This window comes from Pteropus alecto, unplaced genomic scaffold (assembly GCF_000325575.1).
Source record: "Pteropus alecto unplaced genomic scaffold, ASM32557v1 scaffold50, whole genome shotgun sequence".
NCBI lineage: Eukaryota > Metazoa > Chordata > Mammalia > Chiroptera > Pteropodidae > Pteropus > Pteropus alecto.
This window is the reverse complement of record NW_006431918.1, coordinates 14,756,560-14,783,535: the sequence shown is the minus strand read 5'-3', so window position 1 is coordinate 14,783,535 and position 26,976 is coordinate 14,756,560. Positions and strand designations below refer to the sequence as shown.

At 39.6% G+C, this 26,976-nt stretch overlaps 1 protein-coding gene across 4 annotated transcripts in view; it reads left to right on the top strand.

Moving 5' to 3' along the window:
* The window catches only part of GALNT7 (polypeptide N-acetylgalactosaminyltransferase 7), a 116,779-nt gene that overhangs the window by 69,815 nt on the left and 19,988 nt on the right, over positions 1-26,976 (top strand). For all 4 annotated transcript variants that reach the window (XM_006906316.3, XM_025042974.1, XM_006906315.3 and 1 more), the window contains exon 3: positions 23,504-23,670. In XM_006906316.3, coding sequence (XP_006906378.1) covers positions 23,504-23,670 — 167 coding nt within the window. The remainder of the gene's footprint in view (positions 1-23,503; positions 23,671-26,976) is intronic.

Sequence of the window (26,976 nt, the reverse complement as noted above, 5' to 3'; positions counted from 1 at the left end):
TAGATCTAAATTGTAGGAAGCACATTTAAAATTGATTTCAGATGACCATGATGGACACGTTGCTTCCTTTATGTCCAAAAATTATTGCTTTCTAAGTGGCTTGCAAATATTTACTCTTGGAAGCTACTTTTTGTAAGTTCAGAGGTTTTCTAGATTAACTTTAAAGAAAAATTATGTTCTGAAGCCTAGTTTCTTCTTTCTTCCAAACTCACATAGAGACATGTACACATTGCACTTTGGAGTTTTCTTAATAATGATGGCAGAGCTGATACTTGTTTAAGGTCCTGGCTGACGATAGGAGATATATTTAGCCAAATTGGAATTATTATAGTGATCAGGGATAGCTTATGTCACTCCAGTTTCCACAATAGTTTTCTAGAGTACCACATTCGTAGAGTGAGCTTACAAAAGCTGGAAATAGAGATGTGTTGTTGCCATGAGCCAGCATTAGCAGAGCAGCAGCAATCTCGAGCCCCCCTCTCCGCTCGATAGCGTACTGGGTGCCTCACCCCGCTTGGTGGAAACCTTCCACTGCTGAGACCTTACTGGTTGATAAGGTCCTTCCCATTCTCTAGTCATTTTCTCAGTTTACTCTATTAAAATAGAACTTAGCTTCATTTCCCCTCCACTCATCCTGCCCCCCCTCCACAAATGCCCACCACCAACGTCACAAAAATATGAGATATGCCTGATTAAAAAAAAAAAATTTATAAACTCAAAGTTGCTTGTTTTTGTTTTATTATAGTCCTCCCTCCATCCCCAACCAGGAATTTAACATAAGTTCCTGGAGGCTAGTTAGAAAAAGATTTATAGAGGCACCACTAGATATGCCATAACATCCCACACCCATGACAGACAATTTCAGGAAAGCCTGGACTTTTTTCAGGCTAAGTTTCCTACCCATCAGGAACACTGACACAGGAGATTAAGGGGTGTTTTTTTGCGGGGGGAGGGTTGGTAACTTCTACTGTAGCATCTCAGTTTGGGAACAAACAGTCATTTCAAGATGTTTAATCATTGTCTTCTGCTGAAAGGCTATTAATTCCTCACCAAAGAAAACCTCTGCCAACAGACCCAGACATTCCAGAGTGCATGTCAGAACATAAGCCCCTCCCTCAGAGGGTCGCCATGACCCCCTCTGGTGACTTAGCAGCTCAGACTGGGAGACGCAGGCGAGGGCACTAGACACAGCCTGTTCCTCTGATGTGTGTTTCCATGATGCACTTTGGCTCTCGTGTGTTTGGTAAATAGGGAAATCACATTAATTCAGTGTGGAAGTCCTGGTGGTTCATAGATTTCCTCCGGCCTGTCAGTGTTTGGGAGTGATCAGGAGCAAGGTTTCTTACAGTTAAAGTGACCTCCATAACAAGATATTTATGAAGACTAAGAAAAAAACTGACAACCCTGCAGAAGTATTTCTTTAGTGCAAGAAATGGAGAGTCTAGTGGCTTCAAGATGCACTACACTTGCCACTTGTGCTAAGCTGTCTGGGGAACTGCTAGCGCTTCCAGAGGAGCCAAGAGGAAAACTGATGGATGAAAAAGGCTCTCCCTGGATCATACTCTTAATTTTGGTAAAGTTGCTCTGTATTAGAATAGAAGCGAATGTCTCCAAGGACCTTCGGAAAGGAAAACACAAGCCCCTGGGTTTAAAGGCTGCACAGGATGGACTGTCACGCAAAGTGCAAATGTCCGTGGCAATTTTTCATTGTGCCGATCGATTTTCCTTAGGGCTCTGGTCCCAGAGTTCCCTAAGTTTTGAGTAGTCTGGTTCTATCCCTGTTTTTCTTTCATTCCAATTTTTTCTTTTTCTTTTTTTAAAACTAATGATTTTACAAAACCAAAGGTTTACCAGGAACAAAAATACATGTGGCATTGTAATAGAGGTGTCTGTGTTGTTCCCAAAGGGTAGCCACAGCCAAACTGCTGGGCATTGGACCATAGTGTGGCTACAGAATCATAATCTACGGTGTTTTCCACATTGAAAATTAGTAAATTACGTGAAACTGGTTAGCTGTTAAGCCAAGCATAACCCAATATTTAAGAAAAAGAAGAACCCCGACCTTCCCATGTATTCTAGAAGCACAGCAACCATTCTACAAGACAGATAGCACTCAGTCGGGGAGCACTCACGCAGGGCCCCACATTCAGGGGGAACTGACCTGCTTGGAGCCAGGTCTCATTACTGCCGTGATAGGCTGCAAAAAGCCCACGGTGACAGCCCCACCCCTTCCACATATACATGTGTAGCTCTTTACCTCTGGAGTATCTGGTAAAAGGGCCAGTTGGGGAGAGAAGCAAAAAGTAGGATGAGGCAGAGAGAGAAGACAGTCTTTAAGAGTGGTTGAGCCGGGTCAAAGCCTGCCTTCCTCTCAGGCCGAGTGTCAAGCTGACATCCACTCCTCTGTCTATGTGGCAGTTTCGATGGCTCCCCCGTGGTAAAGACAAGTCCTTGGAGAGAGCTGTAAAGCAGGATCATCAGTACCAATTTTTTTTCCTTACGCAAGGATTGTGGAAGTATGATATGAATAATTTGTCTTGAATGCACTTATAAGTTAATTATCTTTTCTCACGTTAAACTGAATATGTAAAAAATACATATTTATTATATTATAAATAGAATGACTCTTTTATCATTCTTATGACATATAAGGTGAACATGCTAAAAAGTAACAAGCCAAGATAATTACATGAATTAAAGTTATATAAGAATACAGTTTAGTGTCGTAATATCTTGTAGTGTATTACTGGGAAATGGCACACAGTTTCACTTTCCTCTTCACTGAATCTTGGGGGAGATTCCAGTCTCCAGGATGTAGTTAATGTGTAGGAGGAAAATCACATTTTTAATAAGTTAGTAACTTATTTTAGAACGAGCACTGCCATTTTAATCAAAAGAAAAATATCCGTACATTCTCCAGAATAGCAAGTCCCAGTGAGCAAATCAAAAACCAGGATAAAGGGCTCTGGAGGAAGATTTGAGAATCTAAACTACACGTTCTTAAGACCCTGGAGATGTACAACTGTCACTTTAAAGGGAAGAGCTGTAAAGTCTTCAGTAAAAGAGAATGTGAAAAACCCGCCACCGTTTCCCCCTTCGCAAGGCGGGAGCTCCCTCCAGCTGCTGGCCTGGGCCTTTCCCAGGAAGATTTAAACACTGGTTTGGTTTTGTTTTTGTTTCTGTTTTTCCCTCAGAGAGATGGGAAAGAAACCCTTTCCTAAAAGATTTTGTTGAAATCTGTGTGAACCACAACTTTTTAGGAAGGTAGCATCGGGTATTCTTATTTAAATCAAAGAAGAGTCTGTTTTCTCAGCACACAGTGAAACAACCTAGATCAGAGGTTGACTGGTTCTTGACCTTCTGTCACATTCTATCATTATGGCTCTAATCTGTTTCCACTGTCATGTGCCAGGCATTGGGGCTGGGGAGAAGAAGGGCTGGAATTAAGAACGTGCTAGAGAACATACGTTGTCGATGCGGAATAACACAGAGAAGCAGGTTCCAGCACTAGGGCATTGTTTTACTCTCGTTTATATGGTTTCAGGGAAAGATTTCTCACTTTAGATGAGGTGTAAGCTGTCTTCCACGCCCATGTGATTAACTCTGTCACTGTGATGCTACTTCGTCCCCTTGAGACAGAATGTCCTCAGTAAATGACAGTAAGGATCAACTGCATCGCTGTCCATTTACTGAGCACCTACTGTACATCTGGCAGTGTGCTAGGTTCTCTAATACACTATCTCCGATCCTTACAACCATACTGAAGCTCTTTATAAAATTCACATTATTTTTAGGTGATGGAACTGAGGCTCAGAAAAGTAGATAACTCGAAGGTCATGTAACTGGAAGATGGGGCACTGGGATTTAAATGTGGCTCCTATACCACACTGCCTTCTGAGTGATGCTGAACTAATGGCCAAGGGGGTACGTTACAGTACACTACAGTACGTTAACTTTTTAAAAGAGAAAAATGAAGAACGTTAAAAAACAGTAAAAGGCAAAGGCTTTATATCTCATTATTGCAGGATTTTTTCCTGCCTCTAAGACGGGGTTTCTCAATCTCTTGGCATTGGTCGACATACTTTGTCCTAGGGGCTGTCCTGTGCATCGTAGGTTGTTTAGCAGCATCTCTGGAATCTACTCACTGATGCCAGTAACACACTCCCTCCCCAACCCAAATGTCACCAGACTATGCCACATGCCCCCTGTGGGGCAAACTCACCCCTGGTTAGGAAACACTGCTCTGAGAGGCCAGTCGAAGTGATGTTGGCGGGCAGAGGACATAACATAAATAACAGAAGTGGAGTTTCTAGCACTGGGGGGAGAAAAGGGAGTTGTCAGTGTTTTTAACTTGTGTCAGCCACAGAGTACCCAGAATCATTTCTTCAAATGACTTCCTGGGTGACTCTGTGCTTTTGTTCCTTGCACTTCCTTGACACCCACAGACTCCTCAACCTGGTTGGGAAACCACGACCAGATGTCTTCCAAGGTCTCTTCTATTTTAAGGTTTGTTTTTTCTGTTTCTACATTCCCTTCACGGGTCTTCTACAGTGTTCCTCTGGATACAAAAAGTGAATAGACCCAGCCAGCCAGCAGCTGGTGTGCAGCTGTCACCCCTCTAACTTAGGGGAGCAGAGTGCTCTCCGTTTTAGTTTGGCCTCTTCCTGCTTCCTGGAAGGGCCGAGGGGCTTGGCAGTCCCTGGGCCTGTGTCAGATGTGACAGCTCTTCTTAGAAAGTAACAATAGATATTGTCTGTTAACTTAGCTCTGTAGTGTCTGTGCAGAGGCGAGCGAGCCTGGCATTGATTCCAGCACTTTTGCAATACGCACTGTTTGGCAAAACTTGCACTTGGTGTCCAGCCCCTGAACCCTGTGCCTGATCTGGCAGAGCGAACATCAGGCTGGCTGCCAGGATACCCGGCTCTCCCTTCTTTGGTTTCTCAGAAGCAGGAAAGGGACCAGGATGGGATTAGCTAGAAGACAATTAGCCATTTTGTATTGCCAAGTGCAACCCTGCTAGCATCTCCAGGATATAATCCTGGTAGGAGGATGTCTCTTCCTGTTAACCTTTGTATGTGTCAGCTGCAGAGGGTGGAGGAAACCCATTTGGCCCCATTGCCCAAGAAGTGAAAGTCTCCTTTCTCCCTTTCCAGGGGCAGCTACTGTTTGGTAAATATTCGTCTTGTGCTTTCCCCATACATCTATATACACATGTTCATGATTTTTAGAACATAAAAATGTGTTCCCTGTTGTAAAAGCTCTATAAGGCTGTGACGCGGTTAGCCCTCTGCTGACACCCCGTAAGCAGCCAGCACATGCCGGCTGTTTAGAGAAGTAGCGACGGTGGCCTGGGCACCTCTCCCTTCTCCTTTCTTCCTCTCCTCTCCTGCTTCCTCCCTCAGACGATCTAGGATAGTCTTGAATTCCTTCCACACTCCCATTTCTAGCTCTTGCCTTTTCCCCTGCCATCCTCTGAGTCCAGTTCTTTGCTTTCATCTTGCTGCTCAAATGGCCCAGAGAAAGCACTGATCAGAATGAATGAGAACTGGGGGCACAAGACTGCACTTAGGAGTTGTATGGCAGCTTTTAATGGGCATGGCTTAGACACTTCAAACCTTGCTCATAATGTATTAAATATTTCATAGACTCGCGCAGCTAAAGGAGGCCAGAGAGGTCAGTTGGTCCTGTTCCTTTATTCTGCAGATAAGGAACCCAAAGTCCAAAACGTAGCGACTGTTCAGGATTGTATGACTGCCAGTAATGAATCCTTGTCTTCTAGGGCCTCTCACCATACCAAGTAAAGGATGAGGAAAATCTTGTCTTAAATGTAATGTTCGTGATATGCATTCTTGAAACATTTCCTTAGTAATAGAAATTTTACTTAGGACCATGCAAAATTCCAGTTATTTTTAACAAGGGCCACTGCTTAAATCTAAGTTGGAAGGAGCCATTCTAAGGAGAGAGCAAAAGGCACCTGTGTGTGGTTCCAGAGAAGAGGATCAGCGCTCGGGGAGTGGACACATCTTACCGTGGTACAACACCTGTCACTTAGATCCCCCTCTGGCCTGGCCCCGGAAACTCTTACCTGAATGCCAAAGAGATGCTATGGAAGAGCTTTTCACTAAACTGTTTATAGAACTCCGGGATGTCAGTTTCCCACTCTTTGAGGGTACCTCGAAGCTTGGGGCAGATCAGCATATGCAGTGGGTTCTGCAGCGACAGGAAACTGGCCTTGGCACAGACTGGCAAGCATCTTTGGCAGCGGCCTTGCCTTGGAGTCGTCACAGCAGGGGCCCAGCTTCACAGGCCCCTCGCAGCAGGGTACTGCCTCAGCGAGCCTGAGCTAGAGGAAAAGCAGGGGCAGCATATGATGCCTGAGGTACCAAGTTCATGAGTGCACATGAGTATACCTTGGGGATCCCAAACAGAGTTGAAAAGAGAATGATAACTAACATTTAGAGAGCTTTCTTGCAAATTTCTGGCAAATGTGGATAATAATATTTGGCTCGTAAAGTTATTGTGAAGATTAAATGTGATAAAGAACATAAAAGGCATATAGCACAGTAGAGAATGTGAGCCCCACTGGTAAGAGGTCACAGTGGTCGGAAGCCACCCTCAGCCCTGGTGAGGCGTAGAGAACCCTGCAGAAGCTCTTTCTCCTCCTACACAGGTCTCTCATCATGCTAGGTGTACAGGATTGAGCCTCATCTGTAGAATATATTACTTTCATTGTTGTCTTTCATCCTGCCATCCTACCATGTAACAGCAGGAGTAGTCCTAAAGACAGTGAGAAAACACAAAGGCGTCCTTAATGTCAGCGTCCTACAGAAAACTGCTTGCTTGGAAGTGCTGGGTGATTGAGTCTATAATTTGCACCATTAAGACAGGTGAAGAAAAATTAAGATACATCAGGGATGTGGAGTTTAGAATGTAAATAATACTTCATAATAATACATATTTTTGTCATTTCTAAAAATAAAAATCTGTCTTCCAATTTAACCCTAATATTCTCCTAACTCTAAGTATCTTTGTAGCCCCAAATGTCACCTAAGCAAGAGACTGCTTTGTCTTTTAAAGGGTAGATTTGTCAGGGAAACGGGCTCATTTCTCTGTGGCTGGCTGGCTCCCTCTCTCTCTCTCTCTCTCTCTCTCTCACTCACTCACTCACTCACTCACTGTTTTTTTGGACAACTTCCTAGAGTTTTCAGGACCCATTTTTAGATAAGTCATCCCTGAATATTTTACGGAATTTTCCTGACTGACTTTTTATGACCTTACTGATTAAAGTTCTACTTTCTGGAATAATAACTGTGTTAGTTAAGAGAATGTGATTGTCTCTGTCTCTTACATCTTGCAGGTTACTTTGGTGGCTGGAAGCGTTTGCCCGTAGGATAGAAATCCATCCACCTAGCATGCTTCCCTGTGTAGTGGGCAGTCCAAAAGGGTGACACACTCTATAGCTGACTTTTTGTAACTGTCTTTCCTTATTGGTGAAATATAATTTCAATTTCAAAAATGCATGTGCATTTTGATATGCAGTCAGTTCTTGTTGTCGACGTAGCTGTGTTCTATAAAGTCACCGTGAACACTGGGTTGGGAACACAGAAGCATTGCTCCTAGGGGAAAAATGGGGTTAGGTTCCTGTGAGTCTCTGGTCACATTTTCATCAACTGATCAATAATACATCACCTTGTTTTATGTGTGTTTCTGTTTAGCATATACGTTTGAATCATAACTTTGAACTCTTGGCCAGTAGCACTAGAACTCATGCCTAAAGGAAGCCTAGTTAACACATTTTCTCCATAAGGCCTTTCACAGCCTTCTCACTCTTAGGGACACTAGACAGCACTTCAGCGCTACTCTGGGGAGCCCTTTAAACTGTGAAATCACCAACGAAAAGCACAAAAATGAGAAAAGCATGGCACTGACTAGACTATGACGTGGACACTGTTTAAAGTACCAGCGTGGAAACAAGAAGTCAGGCTCTTGTACCCGCATGTTTGCCACTCAGGTTGTGGTTCGCATTTCTCACTGCTTTGTACATTTCTCAAATGTCTGCGGAAGTGTCCTGAGTATTGATTCCGGGATTGCAAATAACTTTTAGGGAGTAAGCAAATTAACAAATACAGAATCTATGTATAATAAGGGTCCACTGCATTTTTGTACGTTTGAACATGGAATGCAGATTAATCACAAATATAGTTAATATATGCTGGCTACACCATTATAGTAAATGCAGATCTCAGTAACACTGAAAATAGTAATTCTAATGGGCCAATTTTTTTACCTGTTAATTTATGCCAAAATGAAAATCTGATAATGGCTTTTAGAAATGTCAAGACCCCAAAGCATAGAATATTAAGTTTTTCTATTCAAAGAACAGAAATAATTGCCCTAGTTACTATTCAACGTACCCCCATAATTCAATTTTCTTTTTTCCTTCCCCATCTCCTCCCTCCCCCTACCTCCTTTACTATATTTTACTCCTAGAAAGGGCCTGGGAAGGATGTTGGAATCATGCCAAGATGTGCTGAACAGGGGCTGCTGCAGTCAGTGGCATAACCAGTGCAACACAGGAAGTTCTGTGCTCTGTTGGGATATTTATTAGACTTAGTGCTGCCATAGTCTCTGTTGATTAGCAGACCTAATCCGAATGTCAAAGGTACTGATGCCGATGTAAATGCTCTCACCCCGCTAGGTCCATCACCTTACCTAAAGGGTTAGAGTCCATGTTGAATCTAATTTCCTAGTAATGAGCCTAGACTTTTATCAGAAATACTTACTAATTTTAGATTGTATCTCCTCTCTTCAAGAGAAGTGATTTAAATTCTGTCCAGGTAGCACGTGAACAAAAGAATATCACACTTGTTTTGTACTGCAATCTTGATCTCAGAGAAACATACAACAAAGTCTAGTATACCATGGACACAAAGTCCAATTGTAATAATACAGGAAGAGAAACGAATGGTGTTTGAAAACAAAAGGTGCAGGCATGATGCCGGGGGTTTCACATACTCTTGGGATCCAGTAAAACTAGATACCTCACCCTCCAGCTGATGGCGGGGAAATCGTTTTAAAAAGTCCTGTGAAGGAAAGAGCAAGATAATACAAATATGTGCATATTTCTAGAACCTGGAAATATAAAATGCTAATAAAATGTACTTTGAAGTATAGCCACAATTTTAACAGTTCTGCAGAGGCACAGAGCTACTGTTACCGGCCATATGTAAGGATACAGATAATTTCATGGAGAAATCTTTAAAACAAAGGTGAGAATAATTTAGAGGTAACTATAGGCAGACTTTCTTTTCCTTTAAACTGTAACAATAACCCCTATAGTTGTCTGTGCTGCCCAGATAAAGATTTAACAGATTGACATCAGCTTCAGAAAATGAGACTTTAGGTAGCCAAGGGATTCAATTAAATTGCTCCTGAGGTCTTGAGTTTGGCAACTTGATTTTTTTTTAATGCCTTTTTTTTTTTCTTTTTAGTGACAAATGTTTTGTGAATAAAAATTGAAAATTTTATGGGAAAAATTAGTGTTCTTCATTCTACTATCTCAGGCAATGAGGAAGCTGCAGCTTCCTTTCTTTCAAGGAAGCCTTTAATATAAAAGGTCACCTTGGAGGTCATTGCTGTGAGGCTAACTTCAGCAGTCAGACACTCACAAGCAAGCTGTCAGCACATGGCTGGCATATCAGAGGGGCAGTCAGAGAGCAGAGGAACTGAAAATCAGTTAATGTATTAGATCTGTATAGTTTTAAGATGATCACAAAGTGATGTCCGCTTACCGCTATTTAAAGAAATTAAACTTTTTTTACTCCTGAGATACATAATTGAACATATCTCAATTGCATCCAAATATCTAGAATTTTTAAAAACTGCTTCAGAATATCGATTCCTGCAGCTTTTGGTGAATTTTGAAGAGGTATAATTTTTCCACCACATGAAATACTTTATTTGTAAAATGGTGATAATTAAACATAGTTAGTAATATTTGAAACATTATGCTGGAACTCAGAAGACTGGCTTTTCTATTTGGATTTATAAACCTCCAAAAGATGGCAACTGGCCCTCATAAAAGATTTTTTCCAGCAGAGCTCTTATATCTGTTTGTGTTTTCCTTTCTCAGTTAAGCACATTTATCTTTGCTCCTAGCTGCTCCAGCACTCCGTGAAACAATAGTCTTCCTGGCAGTTCTGTTCTGTGTAGGCTCCCACTCTATCAGTGTGACACGATGGCAGCTATCTGGAAGGGTTATATAATTAGATGGAATAACGAGCTAGTATCAAGAGGAAAAAAACTGAGAGGCATGAAACGCAGAGGCACCTTAATTTGCAAATCCATCAAATATCCTACTATTGAATCAAAATGAGAATGGGAATAAATATTAATGTTTTTTAAAAAATGTGCCCTTGCTTCTTAGAATAGATGCCTTCCAGCAAAGCCAGTTACAAAGTGAATGCCCCAAAGTTTAGTCTAATTCTGTTTAGCAAGGTGGAGCTCTAGTTCAAGGGCAGGCCTAACGGATAGTTTTAATAAGAAATGAGCTATCAGGATAGACCCGGTGCCAAGGGGCTTGCTCATTATGAAGCTGCTAAGTAATGTTCTGTTCACTTGTAGCAGACTTGAGTAGCATTTTTTAAAATGTTTTGAAAAAGGAAAGTTTATATGTTTAACAGAGGATTTTAAAGAAGAAAATGAAAATCACCTGCCACCCAAGTAGGAACGCTTTTTCCCCCCCTTACATAGATATCATTGCACAGATAACCACAATCGATTTCACTGGTCTTTTATTTGGGGATGTTTGAGTTGTTTCCAGTTCCTCACTATCATAAACAATGCTGTGACGAACAAGCTTATGGCTCCATCTTTGAGGCCAGCACTCATTATTTCAGTAGGTCTCGATTCCTAGTGGAATCGCTAGGTCGATGTATCAGTAACTGCTTTCTTTTAATTGGTAATATTTTTACCACTTTGGAGTCTCTCCTTCATTGTCCGCCATGCCTCTGGTCTACACTGCTCTATCAGCTTCCACCTCACACGGAACAGATTGGTTCTGCCCTTTTTCTTTTATCTTTTCTCTTATCTTGCTTTTTCTTTTTTTGTAATAGTCTCCCTTGCATATGGCCTATCTGGAGACCTATTAGAAACACAGGGAGTCTGGAGAGAAGGTAACAAATGGTTAATATACTACTCAAGATGACAGTTGACTGTTACCTCACTTGTAATGTTCACGTGTTTCATCCTTGTGTTCCTTGCTAAATTTTAATGAACTAAAATGTTTTCCAAAATTGTGGTTTGAGATTTCCTGGCATATGCTTTCTTTGGGCTGAGAATTAACATACTCTTTCAGTTTTTGCCTTATAATTCCTCCCTGTCTTTGAGCCATAAACCTTTTGATAACTAACTTCAACTCACTTTTAGTGACTTGTTAGTCTCAAGAGGATTTGATTTTCTGGAAAATTACAGTGAAGCAAAGATGTAAGAGAGAAGTAATGATAATTCAGTTAATTCAGGAAAAGAGGTAGACTAATGATTTCTTGAAATGGTGTTACCAGATTTCTCCTCCACTATATTAAACATCTCATATGTATCAATTATCTTACGTGCTAAATGAACAACCTGGCTTCCTAACATCTTTAATAAGATAAATTACATAATGTAGTTAATATAGTCTATTAGCCCCAGAAATAGCCTGTTCTGTGAATTAATAAGCTATTATACATTTGTACTGTTTTCCACGCCTGTATTTAGAGTTTTACAGCTGAGAGTCTTCAAAAACTGATCTAGTGCATCTCCTCATTTTACTGTAGAAACATTAGTATCAATCAATGTTTAAGACTTCCATAAGTAAATATTATACAGCTTATGTTGATAACTCCTTTAATATCTTAACACGTCTCTGTTGGGAAATTATTTGCTAACTTCAACCTAAAGTTACCACGCTACCACTGTAAGCTTATACCTTTTCTTCAAAAGTCAAAATTTGCATGCAAGTCCTCCATATGGTTGATATGATTTCTGTATTGTAATTAGAATACATTGAGAAGGCATATAATCACTCACTGAGTGATGAAACATGGAATAGGAGATGACTCAATAAACATTTTAAGAAATGTTTGCAAAGTGTGATTTTCAAATCTGTGTTGAACTTAAATTCCCAACGTGGTCCCTGCACAACTGTTTTTTACTAACTTGCATTTTGGTATAATGCCGTTGGTCTCCATTGACAGCCTCCAAGAAAAACCACCCAGTGGAACTCATTACTGCATTTACCATAAGATAGCCCCCTACAAAAAAAATCTGGTCTTCATACCAAGAACAACTGTTTTTTTGTTGTTGTTGTTTAAAAAAAACACACACGCACAGTCCTAACCAGGTTTCCTGCTAGAAAACCGAAGCCAAATTGTGGCCCACCCATAATAAATATGGGGGCAGGAGGCACCCAAGGCCGCCATGTGGCGCAGCTCAGGGCAGCGCCATTCTCAGTATATCCTTTGTGAATGGTGTCCCGGAATTGTGCTCACAGGAGCCCTTGGCTCTGGTATGCACTTTTAATACCTCATTCTTGATTCCTCTTTTTTTTCTTCAATCTTTCTTCATCCATCTTTCCCCCCCTCCTATTTTTAATTTTTATAATACTGTTGCATTCTTCGCATCATCATAAGCTGCCGAAAGTCCTTTGTGGAATAAGGTGCAGTAAAAATAACTTAGTCATAGGTTCCCTCCTGTGCTGGTTCGTGCTGTTCGTGACATCATACCCATGCTGTGGCACCCAGTCTTGATCCCTACTCCTGTTAGTGGTGGTTGTTTCAGCTCTGATGTATTGGTGTTTGGTAAGCTGATGCTTCTGTTAAATCAGACTATGGTATGCAAGCTCATATTTGAAATGAGAGTCCATGTTTATAGCTATAAACATATGGCTCACACTGTGAAATGTTCTTTTTCCTTTCTCAGGGAGTTTCAAAAAAAATGTACAAGAACATATGTCCAGTCCTAGGATTCCCTGCCAGAATTTTTTCCTAAATGTGGTTTGACATTTCAGATCGCTAAGTGGACACATCTGTCTGAGTATGTTTTCCTTTTCAAAAAGAAGAATACCTGAAGACAGCTACCCAGCGACAGAGCTGAACATTCTTAGTTTGCCCCCAGGTATTTAGTATTCTCAGCCCTTAAAATGAGGCAGAAGTCCACAGAACTCTGTGCATTCATTTTGTTAGTGGCCCAGTATTCCTCGGGTATTGAGTGGAAATAAGGAATTCGCTTTCCTGTTTTCTTTAAGCACATATTTGCGAGTAATTCTGAGTAAACCAGTGGTTTAGGGGGAAGAAACTTAGAGTCAAAGGATTCATTTTTAAATCTCACCTCTGTCACTGTGGCTTTGAGCAAATCATGTAAGCTAATGGAACCTCAGTCTTTTTATGTATAAGTAAAGAATAGTAATGCCTGTTCCACCCACCTTACGGGGTTCGCGGTGAAACTCAGATGTGTCTGAAAGTGCTTTGGAAACTGTAAAAGCAGGTAGAATTGCATTTCCCCAGTGTGGGATAAAATGAGATCATAGTAACTAATAGCAAAACCCCATTTATTTGGCTCCACAGTGCTAGAATTTTAGCTCCCTCAGATCTTCCCCAGCTAGTTCTGGTAGTCAGCTGGGATTGTTGGCACATGCTTGGGAATGCATCGTCTTAGATTTCTCATGGGTGGGCATTTGTGTTCCTCCTCTGTGGCTCACTGCAGGGGGCTTTCGGTTGCTGTTTACACAGCCAGTGCTCACTAAATCCTTGCGGCCCCTGATGCCACTAATGTCCTCACCAAAGGGACATATGCCCTTCACACCTGGTTGGCTTGGCAGGATGCTGAATGAGGAACATCAGCGGGATGGCTGAGATGGAGGTACTCTCTGCAACTGCGTTCAAAGGTTTCTGCCCCACGGTTTGTGCACATTATTTAAGGTGCTGCCAAGGCCGCAAGCCACATGGTCCAGTGATGATGTGACCTTTAAGGAGGCTCTGTCTGTTTTGGAGCTGCGCTTTCTAATCATTCGGTGACTGTGTTTGAGGATCATTGACAGCTGAGCTTTCATGGCTGATGACTATACAGCTGTCTCCCAGGAACTGTGGTGGCTCCAGGAAACTGGTGACCTTTTTAGAGAAAGTGGAAGTAAGTACAGACACATACAAGCTTTCAGAGAGCCCTCGGTTACAGGAGGCCACAAGTGGTCCAGACAGACAATGGTGCTGTTCTTTATTACATCAGCTGCATAAAGCAGTGGTTTTTACTTGCATGTTTTGTAGTTTCTTGCCTTAGCGATCAGCCACGATGAACTAGAGAGCTTCTGATCCTGGCCATTCTGCTCTGCTAAGAATTTCCTTCTTTCTTCCAACATATTGATAATTTGGACATGAAATTAACCTGTAGGCCTCAGCTCTCTGCCTCAGAAAATGAAATCCATCCTAGGAGAAGTTTAAGTACAGCTACCTGGTTGGAACTGGGGGTACTTGTCTTAAAACCTTGCATGCATGGCAAGCATTTTTTTTTTTTAACTGAGATTGAGCTGATTGGAAGGGTGGACCTCATATAGTTTATGGGCATGACAAGCTAAAACCACCCATTGTCCCTACCTTCATATTCATTCTGGTTTCCTACCTTCCAATTATGGCACCATACCGTACATTCCAAAACAAGGCTGGCAAACAGCTGTACTTTCTCAATTACCTAGTTTTATCCTAAAAGGTGTATACCTGAAAAACTTTTACAGACCCAACCATTAAGTCTCTGTTTATTGATTTTGACTTTCAATCCCGATAGAACAGAACTTAAAGATTTATTATTCTCCTTTTCATTAATACTTAATTTATTAATGAAGAAAATGGATGGTATTCTGTGATCTAGTACAACATTGAGAAAAGGAGTATTCCTAGGAAAATTTTTTAAATCAAATCAACTAATATGTATTGAGTATTAACAATACTTGAAATCGGTGTTCTGACCAAGAGCAGAACTTATGATGGTTAACTTTGTTGACGTTTCGTCTTGTTGTAGATGGTTAAGGAAGGTTGAGTTCTGTCTGGTATTACAGATTTAATTTTGACCTTTGAGGGAGGACTTGATGGGTAAGCATTGATAAGAACATTGAGCCAAAGTAACTAGATCATCTTAGTGTGTCTAGTAATCAAGGAAAGGAATAAGCATTGATAAGAACATTGAGCCAAAGTAACTAGACATCTTAGTGTGTCTAGTAATCAAGGAAAGGAACAAACTCTTCAAGGCATCGAGATAATTTTGAGAAAAGGGTTAAATAAAAACTAAACTGTAACCTCATTTTTATTGTGCCTCGTCAAAAGAAAGAATATATATCAAGAAGGGAAGAGTCTACATGGAGGTGAGAATAGAGAGGCCAAAGGAAAGGCATGATCACCATACCCCCAGTTATCCATGAGAGAGGAGGCTTGAGTCAACGATCTGAATCTAGTCTGTTTGGCAAACTGTCATGGAAGGATGAATGGAGCTCTCAAAAGCAGTAAGACAGTCCGATTCTATGTTCACCAGGCAACCTTCTGATTATAAACAGAATTTTCAGGCAGATTTTCTAGTGATAACCAGGCTATGTGAAAATTTTGTGTTTTTTTTCTCATTCGAAATTATTATTTTAAAGATCAAACTCCTGTTTGAATAGCATATGCAATTCTCTTAAGCTTAATCAATTTTATACATTCATAAAAATAATTTTCAGGACCTGCCAAGTAATAACCATCTCTAGCTCATCTTTCTATAACTTCAACAATGACCATAGAGGGGGATGTTTATAATTTCAACATTTAAAAAATTGATCGATTAAAAGATAGTAAAAAGCTCTAAGTTTAATTCTGTGATGACATATATATAATGAACTTAAGTTTATAAAAATGTCAAGAGTAGCATGTTAGACATGGATTATTTGCCGGAATCAAATTTACTCAGGTAGCTTAAGTTAAGAAAAAGGGCGGAGTGGGGCGGGGGGAGTGAAGGAGGACGAGTAGCTAATTGAAAAGATATAAAAGTATGTCATAGAACCTAAGGTCAGGAAGTACACCGGACTGAACCAGGAAATGAAAAACCGAGAACCAAGGTTATATGCTCTTTCTCTGAGGGTTCATGAACTCTCATCTCTGCTTCTCCATGAAATTGCTGTCCAGCCCTTGCCTCATGGGATCATTTTGAGAGCCTAATAAAACCAACTAGAGTCTCAGAGGCCCAAAGTCCAGGCAGAGAGCCTCTAATTGACCCAGCCTGGACAAGTTTTCACGGCTAGGCCATCCTGCTGGACCAGGGATGACAGACAACATGTGGTCTCTTGTACTCACTAGTGACTATGTAAGGAGTCTGAAAGAAGGTGTCACCTGGGCAGGACAGTGAAAGGAAGTGAAAGGAAGCTTTCAGAGAAGCAGGAGACATTCCAGATCTACATCCCAAGTGCTATCTGCCAAAGATAACCAATAATAATGATGATGATGATAATTTAAAAATCTGTTTGGAGTGAAATAAAGGCAGAGAAGGCATATTATCAGTGCATATTATATGATTTTAACATATGATCGAAAACAGATAAGTGCAATACTTTTGTTTCTTTCTTAGCTCTCTGCAGGAGTAGCATCCATACTGAAAGTTTTATAGCCAACAGGTTAAGAGAGAATTAAATTCAAAGATACTCAGCGTAGAATTAAGAAAGCGCCTGAGTACTTTAACTTTGTCAAGTCCTTTAAAGCCTCTTATAGGGCTAGGTGTTGAGGAACTTACCAGATGACTTTGAGAGAAAGCGCTATCTGTAATCCAGAGGTAATGTGGAGAAGACAAGCGCTTTTAAGAAAGTGAAGGTGGGGAAATATCGCCTTATATTTCCAAAGGGGAGAAAGAAAGTTTGGCTCTGGAAACTCGATGTTGATGCACTAAGATCCCAGGAGAGATCACTTATACGTACTTAAAAGGTCACTAGGTGCCAGAGTGGGTCTCTGAAAAGGATTCAGACCAAACCAGTAACTCTATCTTTAAAAAGACATGAGCGTAACACAAGTGGACCAGGAGACTGTGTGATACCTAATGCATCTTAATTTAGCAGGATATTTGAGTAAAGTCTTCAGATCCCTGTGGACAGATAAAGAAACGCAGTGTGAATGATCGTGCAGTCAGGTAAAATTGATGAATGGAGTGATAGACTCGCCTGAAGATTACACATAGCTTTAAAACACTGTATTTGACCTTCTCATATTTATCCACATAAACAGTAGATACAGAGATAGCAATCTTACTAATCTAATTTTCAACACAGAAAACTGGGACAGATGGTTATATATGCCAATTGACAAAATTATCAAAGAGCAGAACCTGCTGGAGCAAGTGGCTAAACCAACAATATAAAATTCAATAAATGTAAACATGGCACTTTATACTGAGTTCCGCTGCAAAAATACAGAATGAGAAACATTGAAGAGATAAGTTTTAAGGACTTGTAAGCTAGCAATATGATATGGTTGCAAAAAAAAAAAAAATGCCAATGTAATTTTAAATGATATGTTTAAAGGAATTGTATCCAGACTAAGGGTTGTAATATTGCCCCTTATGTTGGCTAGTCCACATCTGCATTATTATAACAATCTTTGCTGGGAAATACACTGACAAAATCCACATGATCAGGATTAATTATAAAGTTCTTTGATGCTTAAATTCTTGGGTTTGCTATGTGTAATTAACAGTAAGGAATATAATCTCCCATAGCATATTCTCGAGGAACTCACTTTGTATCATTCCAGTCAGAGTGTATAGAAACCGAATACTTGGGAAAAATCCACTCTCCTCAGTCATCTGAGTTCGAGTGAATGGGTTTAACAGTGATAATTCTCCTTTCATTGAAAATATATATTGGTTTCTGAATGCTAAGTTAAATTTTAAGTTCTATATTACTAATTTATTAATCTACTGGGTGATCACACTGTTAAGTGTAAATTCTAAGCATTTTTCCACCTCTGTCATCATAGGAGTGGGCAACAGGTTTTAGATGGAGACAGGAAAGAGTCTCAATTTATTTAAAAATAAAAGCAGATAGTTTTAAAAAACCAGTGTTTCCTAAATTGAGGAATTGTTTCCTATGCCTGAAGAATCTTCTCTATTAGATTTAGAGTGCTTGCAGAATTAAAGGAAGAGAATCCAAAATGACTCTGTTTATTGAGACTCTCAGGAAATAATCTAGAAGTAATATACAACCTTGTAAGGGGCAAGATCCACACACACACACACACACACACACACACACACACACACTACTGTAGATTAATTATAATACATATGGATTGCAGGAACTTGCAGCCTCAAAATGTTGAGTTTTTCATAATCTGCTGAATTAGGCATTATTTATTGATAAAATAGAAATCCAGCAAAGCTTTCTATCAAACTACAGATGCTAAAAACATAGCTGGTACAGAGAATGCAAGTAAATTATTCACAGACATTTCATTTTTGGTTTTGAAATCTTTTTTAAGTTATAGAAAAGTCAGTATGAAAATTCTTCATTCTCATCTTTTCTTCTGATACCAAGCATCTGGCCTGCATAGCTACCATGAAAATATTCTGTTGAATTATTTTCAGAATAACTCCATAGCTTTAATCATTGCAAGTCTGTAATCTGAACGTGAATATTTGTAACCAGAGCAGTTTTGTGATAAAGCTAAGACACTGCTGTCCTTGATGTGAGAGGGTCTTTAAGCTCTCTTGGAAAATGAAGTGCCAGAGAGCAGATATTAGACAAAAGCCTATAACAAAACCCATCCATTTAAATGTGGCTTACTTGTTTCAGTTGGTCTTCCTTCTTATTAGAAGCTATAACAGACTCTAATCCAGTGATGAGAGAAATGATACAAAATAAGAGTTTTTACCTCGATGCCATGGGTGCTTCTTTTAATACTAAGCCTTAATATCGAGGCTTTGTTTAGTATAAGCTCTACTTATGTGTATAAGCTCTACCTCATGGCCTCATGCCCTCACCTCACAGTGGAAAATCAGAAAACTGCCAAAGAGCTAAACTCTCTCATGACCTGCATTTGGGCTGATGGTGGCCACTGAAAGGTAACCCAGTCTGTGTTGGCGTAAAGGTCCCCTTTGGGCTGGTGTCTAATCAGTCTGACGTACAAACTCCTCCCCCATCTGGGCCTTTTCTGTGCTGCAGAGGATCTCTCGTCTTTCTTTAGGATCCGGGTGACAGAGGGTCATATATCCTTGAGGCAGTGCGGGTGGGCCTGGCCTGCTCACCTCTCTCTCTGCTGCCCCCTCCTGGCCCCGAGTGAGTTGCACCCTGTCTCTTCAGGTGTAGCGACCTCTTTGCTGCTCAAGGAGCCCCTGCTGTAGTAACTTCTGGTCGATTCTCCTGTTGCATTTAGGACGGATGGTCCTTTCCCATGCCTGCTGCACTTTGGGGACTCATCTCTACTTAACCCTTCACGGGTACTATGGACCTCTGAACCCCAGAGGCCAGACCTTGTCTTAAGCCCTCTGCCCCATGGCTTCGCCTCCTGTGTCATCTTACCCGTTACCGCCATGATTCCTGGCAGGCGACCGGATCTTACTCTCAGCTCCTTTCCATATTTCCACCGAAAGCGTGTGGAAATCACTAGGCTCTCTGGCTCCATCCTAGAACAAGGGAGACTGCAAAAAAGAGGTGGGAAGGGGAATTACCTCGACCTCTCCCCGCCTGAATACACCTCAGCATCATTTCTGTTCTGCGCTGCCGCCTCCCGGCGTTGGGTATCCTCCTCCTAGAGTTCAGAAATGGAGGCCGGCCACAATTCCCTTCGTGTTTGCTTTTATTATGTTCCATCATCGTGTTCTCGCCAGATTTTCCTCTTCTCCCCACTAGAAGAGCTTCTACTTCCCCTTTCTCCCCTCTTCCACCCGCCATACAGGTTTAACTATTCTTGAGAGTACCTCAAAATAGCAGGGTTGTGGGGTGGAGAGTGGACATTACTGCAAGAAGAAAATACATCAAGAGGCATTTCAAAAATGTACCCAAAGCAATTCCATAAATATGTTTGGAGCAGCTACTACGTGTTAGATGGTAGTGAGCAAGACAGATGAGGTTCCCTCCTTAATGAGTTTACAGTCTTGAGCATTTCGTAGGACAGAGTCCTATGCACGAGCACAGAGGTATATGCATAAGGATGATTATTATAACATTATTTGTAGACTTAACTGAAATGTCTGTCAATAAGGAGTATTATGCAGTATTAAAAATAATTACATAAGATAAATCTATACCTACTCACATGGAAGAAGAATCGGTACGCACTCATCTGAAAATATGTTGAATATGTTATATATACATTTACTTGCCTGCACGAGTATTTAAAAAAATCTAAAAATATATACAATCAACTATTAATGATTTCCCCAAAAGGTGAGATTTGACATAGTTGGGGAGAATTAAAGGGGTAGGAACTTTCTCCTTTACTTTATAAGCTTCTATATTTTTTAAAATTTTGTACAACAGGCTGTGTATTGTTTTTGTAATTTTTAAGACAAAGAAAATAGGAAAAATACACACTAAAAGTTGTTACTAGCACACAATCTAGTTTACATGTTTGAAGTTATTTCCAAACTGTACATGGGTGAGAGGAAATGGAAAAATGGGACAACACACTCTCTCCCAGCTCTCTTGTCCCCTTGCCCTGTGTAAGAACGTTAGATGCCATGTCCAGATCCCTGGAGTTCCCTAGGACGGTGAAGGTGTCCCTCGTGGGCCCCCTCTCTTATCTTCACTCTACCCTCCTGCTCTCCTCCTTCAGTCTCTCTTTGTTTTCAGTTCTTTTCTGTCTCCGTTTAAAGTCCCTGTCTGGCTTGTTTCCCAAGTTGTCATCTTTTGCCTTAGAAATCAGCAAGTCCCAAATCTTTCATATCTTAACTATTTTCAGTTCTAGTGTCTGTTGTAAATCAGAACTGCTGTCTTTCCTATCCAGTTCTGCTGCGTTAAGCCCAGTGGTTAGAATTTGAGGAAGAAAAATGTTGCTCGAGGCTCCATTTGGATGAGTTTGATTTTTTGGGGGGGGAGAGGAGGCGATTATTATCCCTACCCACCTAAAATCATATACTTTGCTCTGCCCAGATTAGTTTCTCTCTAGAAACACATCTTCTTTCAAGATCTGCATTATACCTCCGCTATATTTTTTTATTTGTTAAAAGGATTGAGGTGACATTGGTTAATAAAATCAAATAGGTTTCACATGTACAATTCAGTAATACACTATATATATATTGCATTGTGTGCTCATCACCCAAAGAGCTTGTTCTTCTGCAAGAGCATTTGGCCCCTCTCAGCTTTGGAAATCCCTCTTCGTTTAGCTGATTGTCGAAGGAGGACATGCCCCACCACTTCTTTCCCATTCCTGGGGTTATCTCCTGGCCAAAAAAAACGCAGAGAGAAGGTGGAGGGAAGAGTGCTCCCATCATGTAGCAATAAGCTGTACAGGTGCCCTGTACTGAATTGAAATTCAATGTCAAATTCAGTTCTTAGATCCTAGATTAGTTCTTAGCCATTCCTACATAGGTATAGCTAGTATTTTTTCCTGTTCCTTTTGTTTATGTTAAACAAGATTGCTTATTATCTTGAGATAACTTTGGCTTATTTCCTGGCTTCATAACTTAACCAGCTGTGTGATCTTAGACAAAACATTTGTCTCCAAGCCTCAGTTCCCTCATCTATAAAATGAGGACATTAATAATACTAACCTCATAGTGGTGTTGGCAGGTTAAAGAAGTTAATAAAAGTAAAACAAATAGTAAGACAAATAATACGTATATGCCGTTATTTGCTATTGTACTGCTAATGCCCTTTGTAACTTTTCCTTTTTAATTCATGTTTATTTTCATAGTTTAATTGTATTGCCCAAAGATACAGATCTTCCATCTCTTCATTTTTAAAGTTCTCATACTATCTGAATCATGTGCAGACACTTCATTCCCGTGCTTTTATCTTTTCTTCCCCACTCCCTCCCTACTTCTTGGTCTCAGTACTTTTTTCTCAACATCCTTTCGGTTTCACCCTCACATTACTGGCTGCCAGAGGCCTTCCTGACCACATGTCTTGAGGCTAAGTGAGGTCCACCTGTCATTTGCACCCTGGTTTTCCAACCAACACACTCAGGGAAAGTACAGATATTTGCTCCATGTCTTTATAAGGTCCGAGACCACATATGTCTTCCTTGGTGCTGTAGCTCCAGTGCGTAGCTCAGAGCTTGGGCATGGTAGGTACTTACCGCTGACTCATTTAATGAGAAAATGCAGATATAAGAAACAAGACTACATGGATTACCAGACTTAGTCTGCATTTCTATAAAAATAACCTCTAAGAACAAAGACCATTCAGAACAAGTTTGAAAGGAAAATAAACACCTGGAAAAAAGGTGGTTTCTGACTGTACTGGGGCAGGCCCTGTTTTAGAGAACGGTTACTATTCTAAATGCTGGTATAGGTTATTAAGCCGATAAAGTTAATTATTGCTTTCATGGTTTTACATTTAATCTTGGGAACAAGCTTCTCTACTAGTTCGTGAAAAGCTGTGGGGGAAAAACAAAAAGCTTTCCCTTCCACTTATCAAGGAGAACATAATAGGCTCCAAATGCTAGTTCTGAAAACTAACTCTTGCAAAAAGAACATGGGTCTCATGTCATTCTCATTAGTCTATTTTGTTCTTAACTATCTTGTTCTTCTCCCATAATCAAACAGAAAAAAAAATATGTATGTACACACACACACACACACACACGCATATCACACTTCTGTGAAATTCACTGAACCTTCCCTGGCTCCTTGAATCTTTATCAGGCCCTGTTTTGAGTTTTCTTCCAATCAGAAAAAAGCTTCTGACAACTTTATTCCTGCTACAGTTTTGAATAGTTTTGTGTTAAATAGCTGAAGATCCTTCTTTAGCCAATCTAGTAATTCTAAACAGTACTAGAACTTTGTTGATTCATGCAGCAGTTAATTTTTGAATGTCTACTACACATGTCACAGTTCAGCCTTAAAAATTTTTTTCTTAATATTTGAGCCATATTAGAATAGGACAGATTTCAAATGCAGTTATATAGAGGTTTATTCACAGCAAGTGAAATAAATCCCTGTACCGGAAGCTCAAGTTTTAAAAAGGAAATAAACCGAGATCTAAGTTATGAAAAAAAACCTGAAAGCTGTAAATAATATCTTAAGCATCCCAGCTGGGAAGTATAAATTTACAAATTAGTTCTCTATCACATAAAAAGTGCCAGTTGGTTAGGAAGCAGCTTTGTCTATGAGTAACTTCATCTCATAATAGCATCTCTCTTCTATCTTGTGTTTCTGTTAAAATATAAAAAGTTGTATTTCATTCACTTACTTTAAGTCAGTAATATTCAATCTAGTCAGAAAACATAATCATGATAAGTTTGGAAGCAAGCATTATAGATTACCTCTAAATAAACGTAATGAAAATTTCCTCTTGCAGATGCAAATATTGGCATTATGATGAAAATCTGCTCACTTCCAGCGTTGTCATTGTCTTCCATAATGAAGGATGGTCAACCCTCATGAGAACAGTCCACAGTGTAATTAAAAGGACTCCAAGGAAATATTTAGCAGAAATCGTGTTAATTGATGATTTCAGTAATAAAGGTAATGGCTATGGAATTGTCATTTTTGTCTGTGAAATAAGTTAATTATGAGTAATTGGAAAAAATGCGATTGCAAAATAATTACTCTTTAAAAATCAATAGTTAATGTCTACTGTTAGCATCTATTATCAACAAGTTGGCACTGTGCCAAGCATTGTATATAAATCATTTTGTTTATTCTTGACTGTAATCCTTATGATGGATATTGTTATTATCTCCATTTTACACATGAGGCTCAGATATGTTAAGTAACTTGCCAGCAGTCACAGAGGTGGTAATTGACAGCTGGAATCAAATCTACAGGCTCATAAGTCTGTGTGTTTAACCACTATTCTATACTATACCAATTCGTTGGACCTTGGATTTTGCAAAAAGTTAGTCACAGAGGTAATTTATTGAAAGACTGAAAAATGTAATTGTGTGTATATTGTAATCCCACCTGATGCTCCATAGTCGTCAAACTGAAATCCATATACCTATTTAAGAGCCTGTATTTTGCATTTTAATGATGATACAACATTGAATTTGACCAGAAACCATGGACTATTTTTATTTATAATAGAGACTATCTACTAAAGCTCATTTTTTTCCTTATTTGATTTAGTATAATGAATCAAAGGAAAGTATATTTTTTATTTTTTATAAGAAGCCAGCTTTTATAGCATTTAGAGAGGAGACATTGGTTAGTCTTGGTTCAACTTGGCAAGAGAGAGATTGAGCATTGATTTTCCAGATAAGTGGGTGTAAGTTAACAATTTTTTCTTTAAATAGATCCATTACTGTAAGCCGAATGCATCTTCTTAATGACATAAATATCAAAAGATAGATAATGCTATAGCTCAGACCCCAAATCATCATGCTGAATGAAAAATGCAATGATGCTGCTGAAACCCAGATCTGGGTATTTGTTTATTCTTCTTTGCTTGTCACAAAACTGAATTGAAGCCTTTGAAACTTGACCAAAGAAATCGAACTACTCAGTAACAACAGGGTATTTGCTTTTTGGCAAATAAGTTTTGCAGACAGTTTTAGCGTACAGTAGTAATACCACTGACTATAATGTCAGAAGTAAAGACGAAACATGGGTAGCACAAAAGTACCATTCATAATGGCTTCACAAAAGCTTCCTCAAAAACTTAGCTTAGAACTCTTGCAGTCTGGATAAACCTCTACTGTTTATGCAAGGCCATGACCAGAACCTTGACCTTGTACACATACGTTAGCATGGAGAAGAACAGAAATATGGCCTATTTCCTTTTCCTCTCATCTCTATGCAACTAATCACTTTTTTTGAACAATTATTTTTCATTACGTTAGGGAATGTATAACTTTAACATTTTTAGTCATATCAAATGACTTTAGCTTAGACATCTTACCTTGGTTGCAATTTTCAATGACAGAAATGTTTTCATTAAAAATACTATTCCTGTCTCAAGATAAATATTTGAAAATATGTTTTAAAGTGATATTGTTGGTATCAACATCTAAAACTAAATCTACAAAAATGACTTTGGGAAATCCCATGTCTATGATTATTCTGATTTTAGGAAGCCCTATGTTATTAATACAAGTAAAATCTTAACATATCCTAAAAAAAAAAAAAGGGAAGATACACTCAAAGATGTTTGCCATCCTAAAATAACTACTTGACCCCGGAAAAGGAGAACAAAATTTCGGACTTAAGTTTTTTCCACTTTAATTGTTCGTTTGTTTGTTTTAATGGTCAGTGCTTCTTTTGTTATAAACCTCTAATACAGTCTCTTGTAACACATTTTAAAAGCATGCAGGGCCTGCTTAGCTTAGAGCATACAGACTTTTTGCGGCTACCCTCGAACAGAAGTACAAAGGTCTTTAATTAACTTTACCAATTTTGAAACAACCTTAAAATCTATCAGTCCTATCCTTGATAAAATTATCTAGTCTTTGATACATCTGATTGGAGTGAAAATTTGGGTTTGTTCTTTCCTCTAGTAGATTCAGGAAGTAGAACTTTTGAGTTGTAAGTTTTGTTTGTTTGTTTGTTTGTTTGTTTTTAAGACAAAATACTAATATAAAACCTCACGAAGGAGCTGGCTGCTCATAACACTTGGGTTTCTAAAAGTTACAGTATCCTCTCAAAACAAGATTTGGGGCCTTTAAGTAGAGCACGCTCCTCTCCACATGTGCATCAGCCAGCCGACGAGCCTGCATCAGGTCAAGGCGAAAGGCAACCCCACACCCTCAGCAGCTTGTAACAACGAAGGGTTATAATGCTGTTCTCTCATTCATGTTCATGTGGCATGTTCCCTGTGGGTCAGCCCTGCTCGTCCCCACGTCCTCACTGCAGGGCCTTGGCTGCCACTGCTGCCTGATCTCAGACATTGCCTGCCTAAGGGCAGAGGGAAAGAAGAGACTAGAGAGGTTTTGACTGTTCTGCTTAGAAGTACTTCATTGTCATTTCTAACCACATCTCATTGGCCATAGCAAGTCACATGGCCCAGCCCAACATCAGAGGTTTGGGGAGGATAATCACCCCGCAGGGAGAGGCGGTGAATACTTTGAACATTAATCCAGTACAGTCTGCCATAGTGCAAGATCCCAAAGAAGCCAGAAGTCATTTGAGTCACCAATTCCCCTTTTGAGCCATCTTTACTAAGAATCTAAATTTAAAGAACAGGCCATCACCTCATTTCTGGCATAAAAAATTTCTTTTAGATTTATTTAGACTGTATTTCCAAAAAAACACCTAATGCAATTTAGAAGGGGCTTAAAAACAAAAACAAACAAACAAACTTAGGCTTGTACCAAGCTGAAAAAAAAAAGTAAAAGCTCTTTAAAAATATTTAAATTACAGGGAAAATTACCTGCATTTTTCTGGGGAAAAAATATAATTCAGCATGAGAATTTTGTTTATAATTGCCATTAAAACCAGATGCCAAAATAGAAAAAGGGAAATTTTATTTCTTTTCAAATTTGAATATCTGTACGTGGGTGTCTTGGTAATTAATTATAGGCTCTCTAAAAATGAGTAAAGTATTAAGTCTGATTTGCCCATTTAACCACTAGCTTATCACTAAATACAGCTATGTTTTTGTCTGTTTTCATATTCATGGGCCAAAATTTTAAGCAATTTAAAAATAAATTTTTGTGTCGACAAGAAACGCCATGAAGAATCCAGGAGCAAGTTGTGGCTGTAATGAGCCAATTTCATGGGCTTGTAGTGATACAAACAAAAACTGTTCCTTGCAACTGGGAGGTCAAGATGGAAACTTTGACAAATATATCTTGTCTTTATAACACAAAATTTCCTCTACCAAATCCCATATAT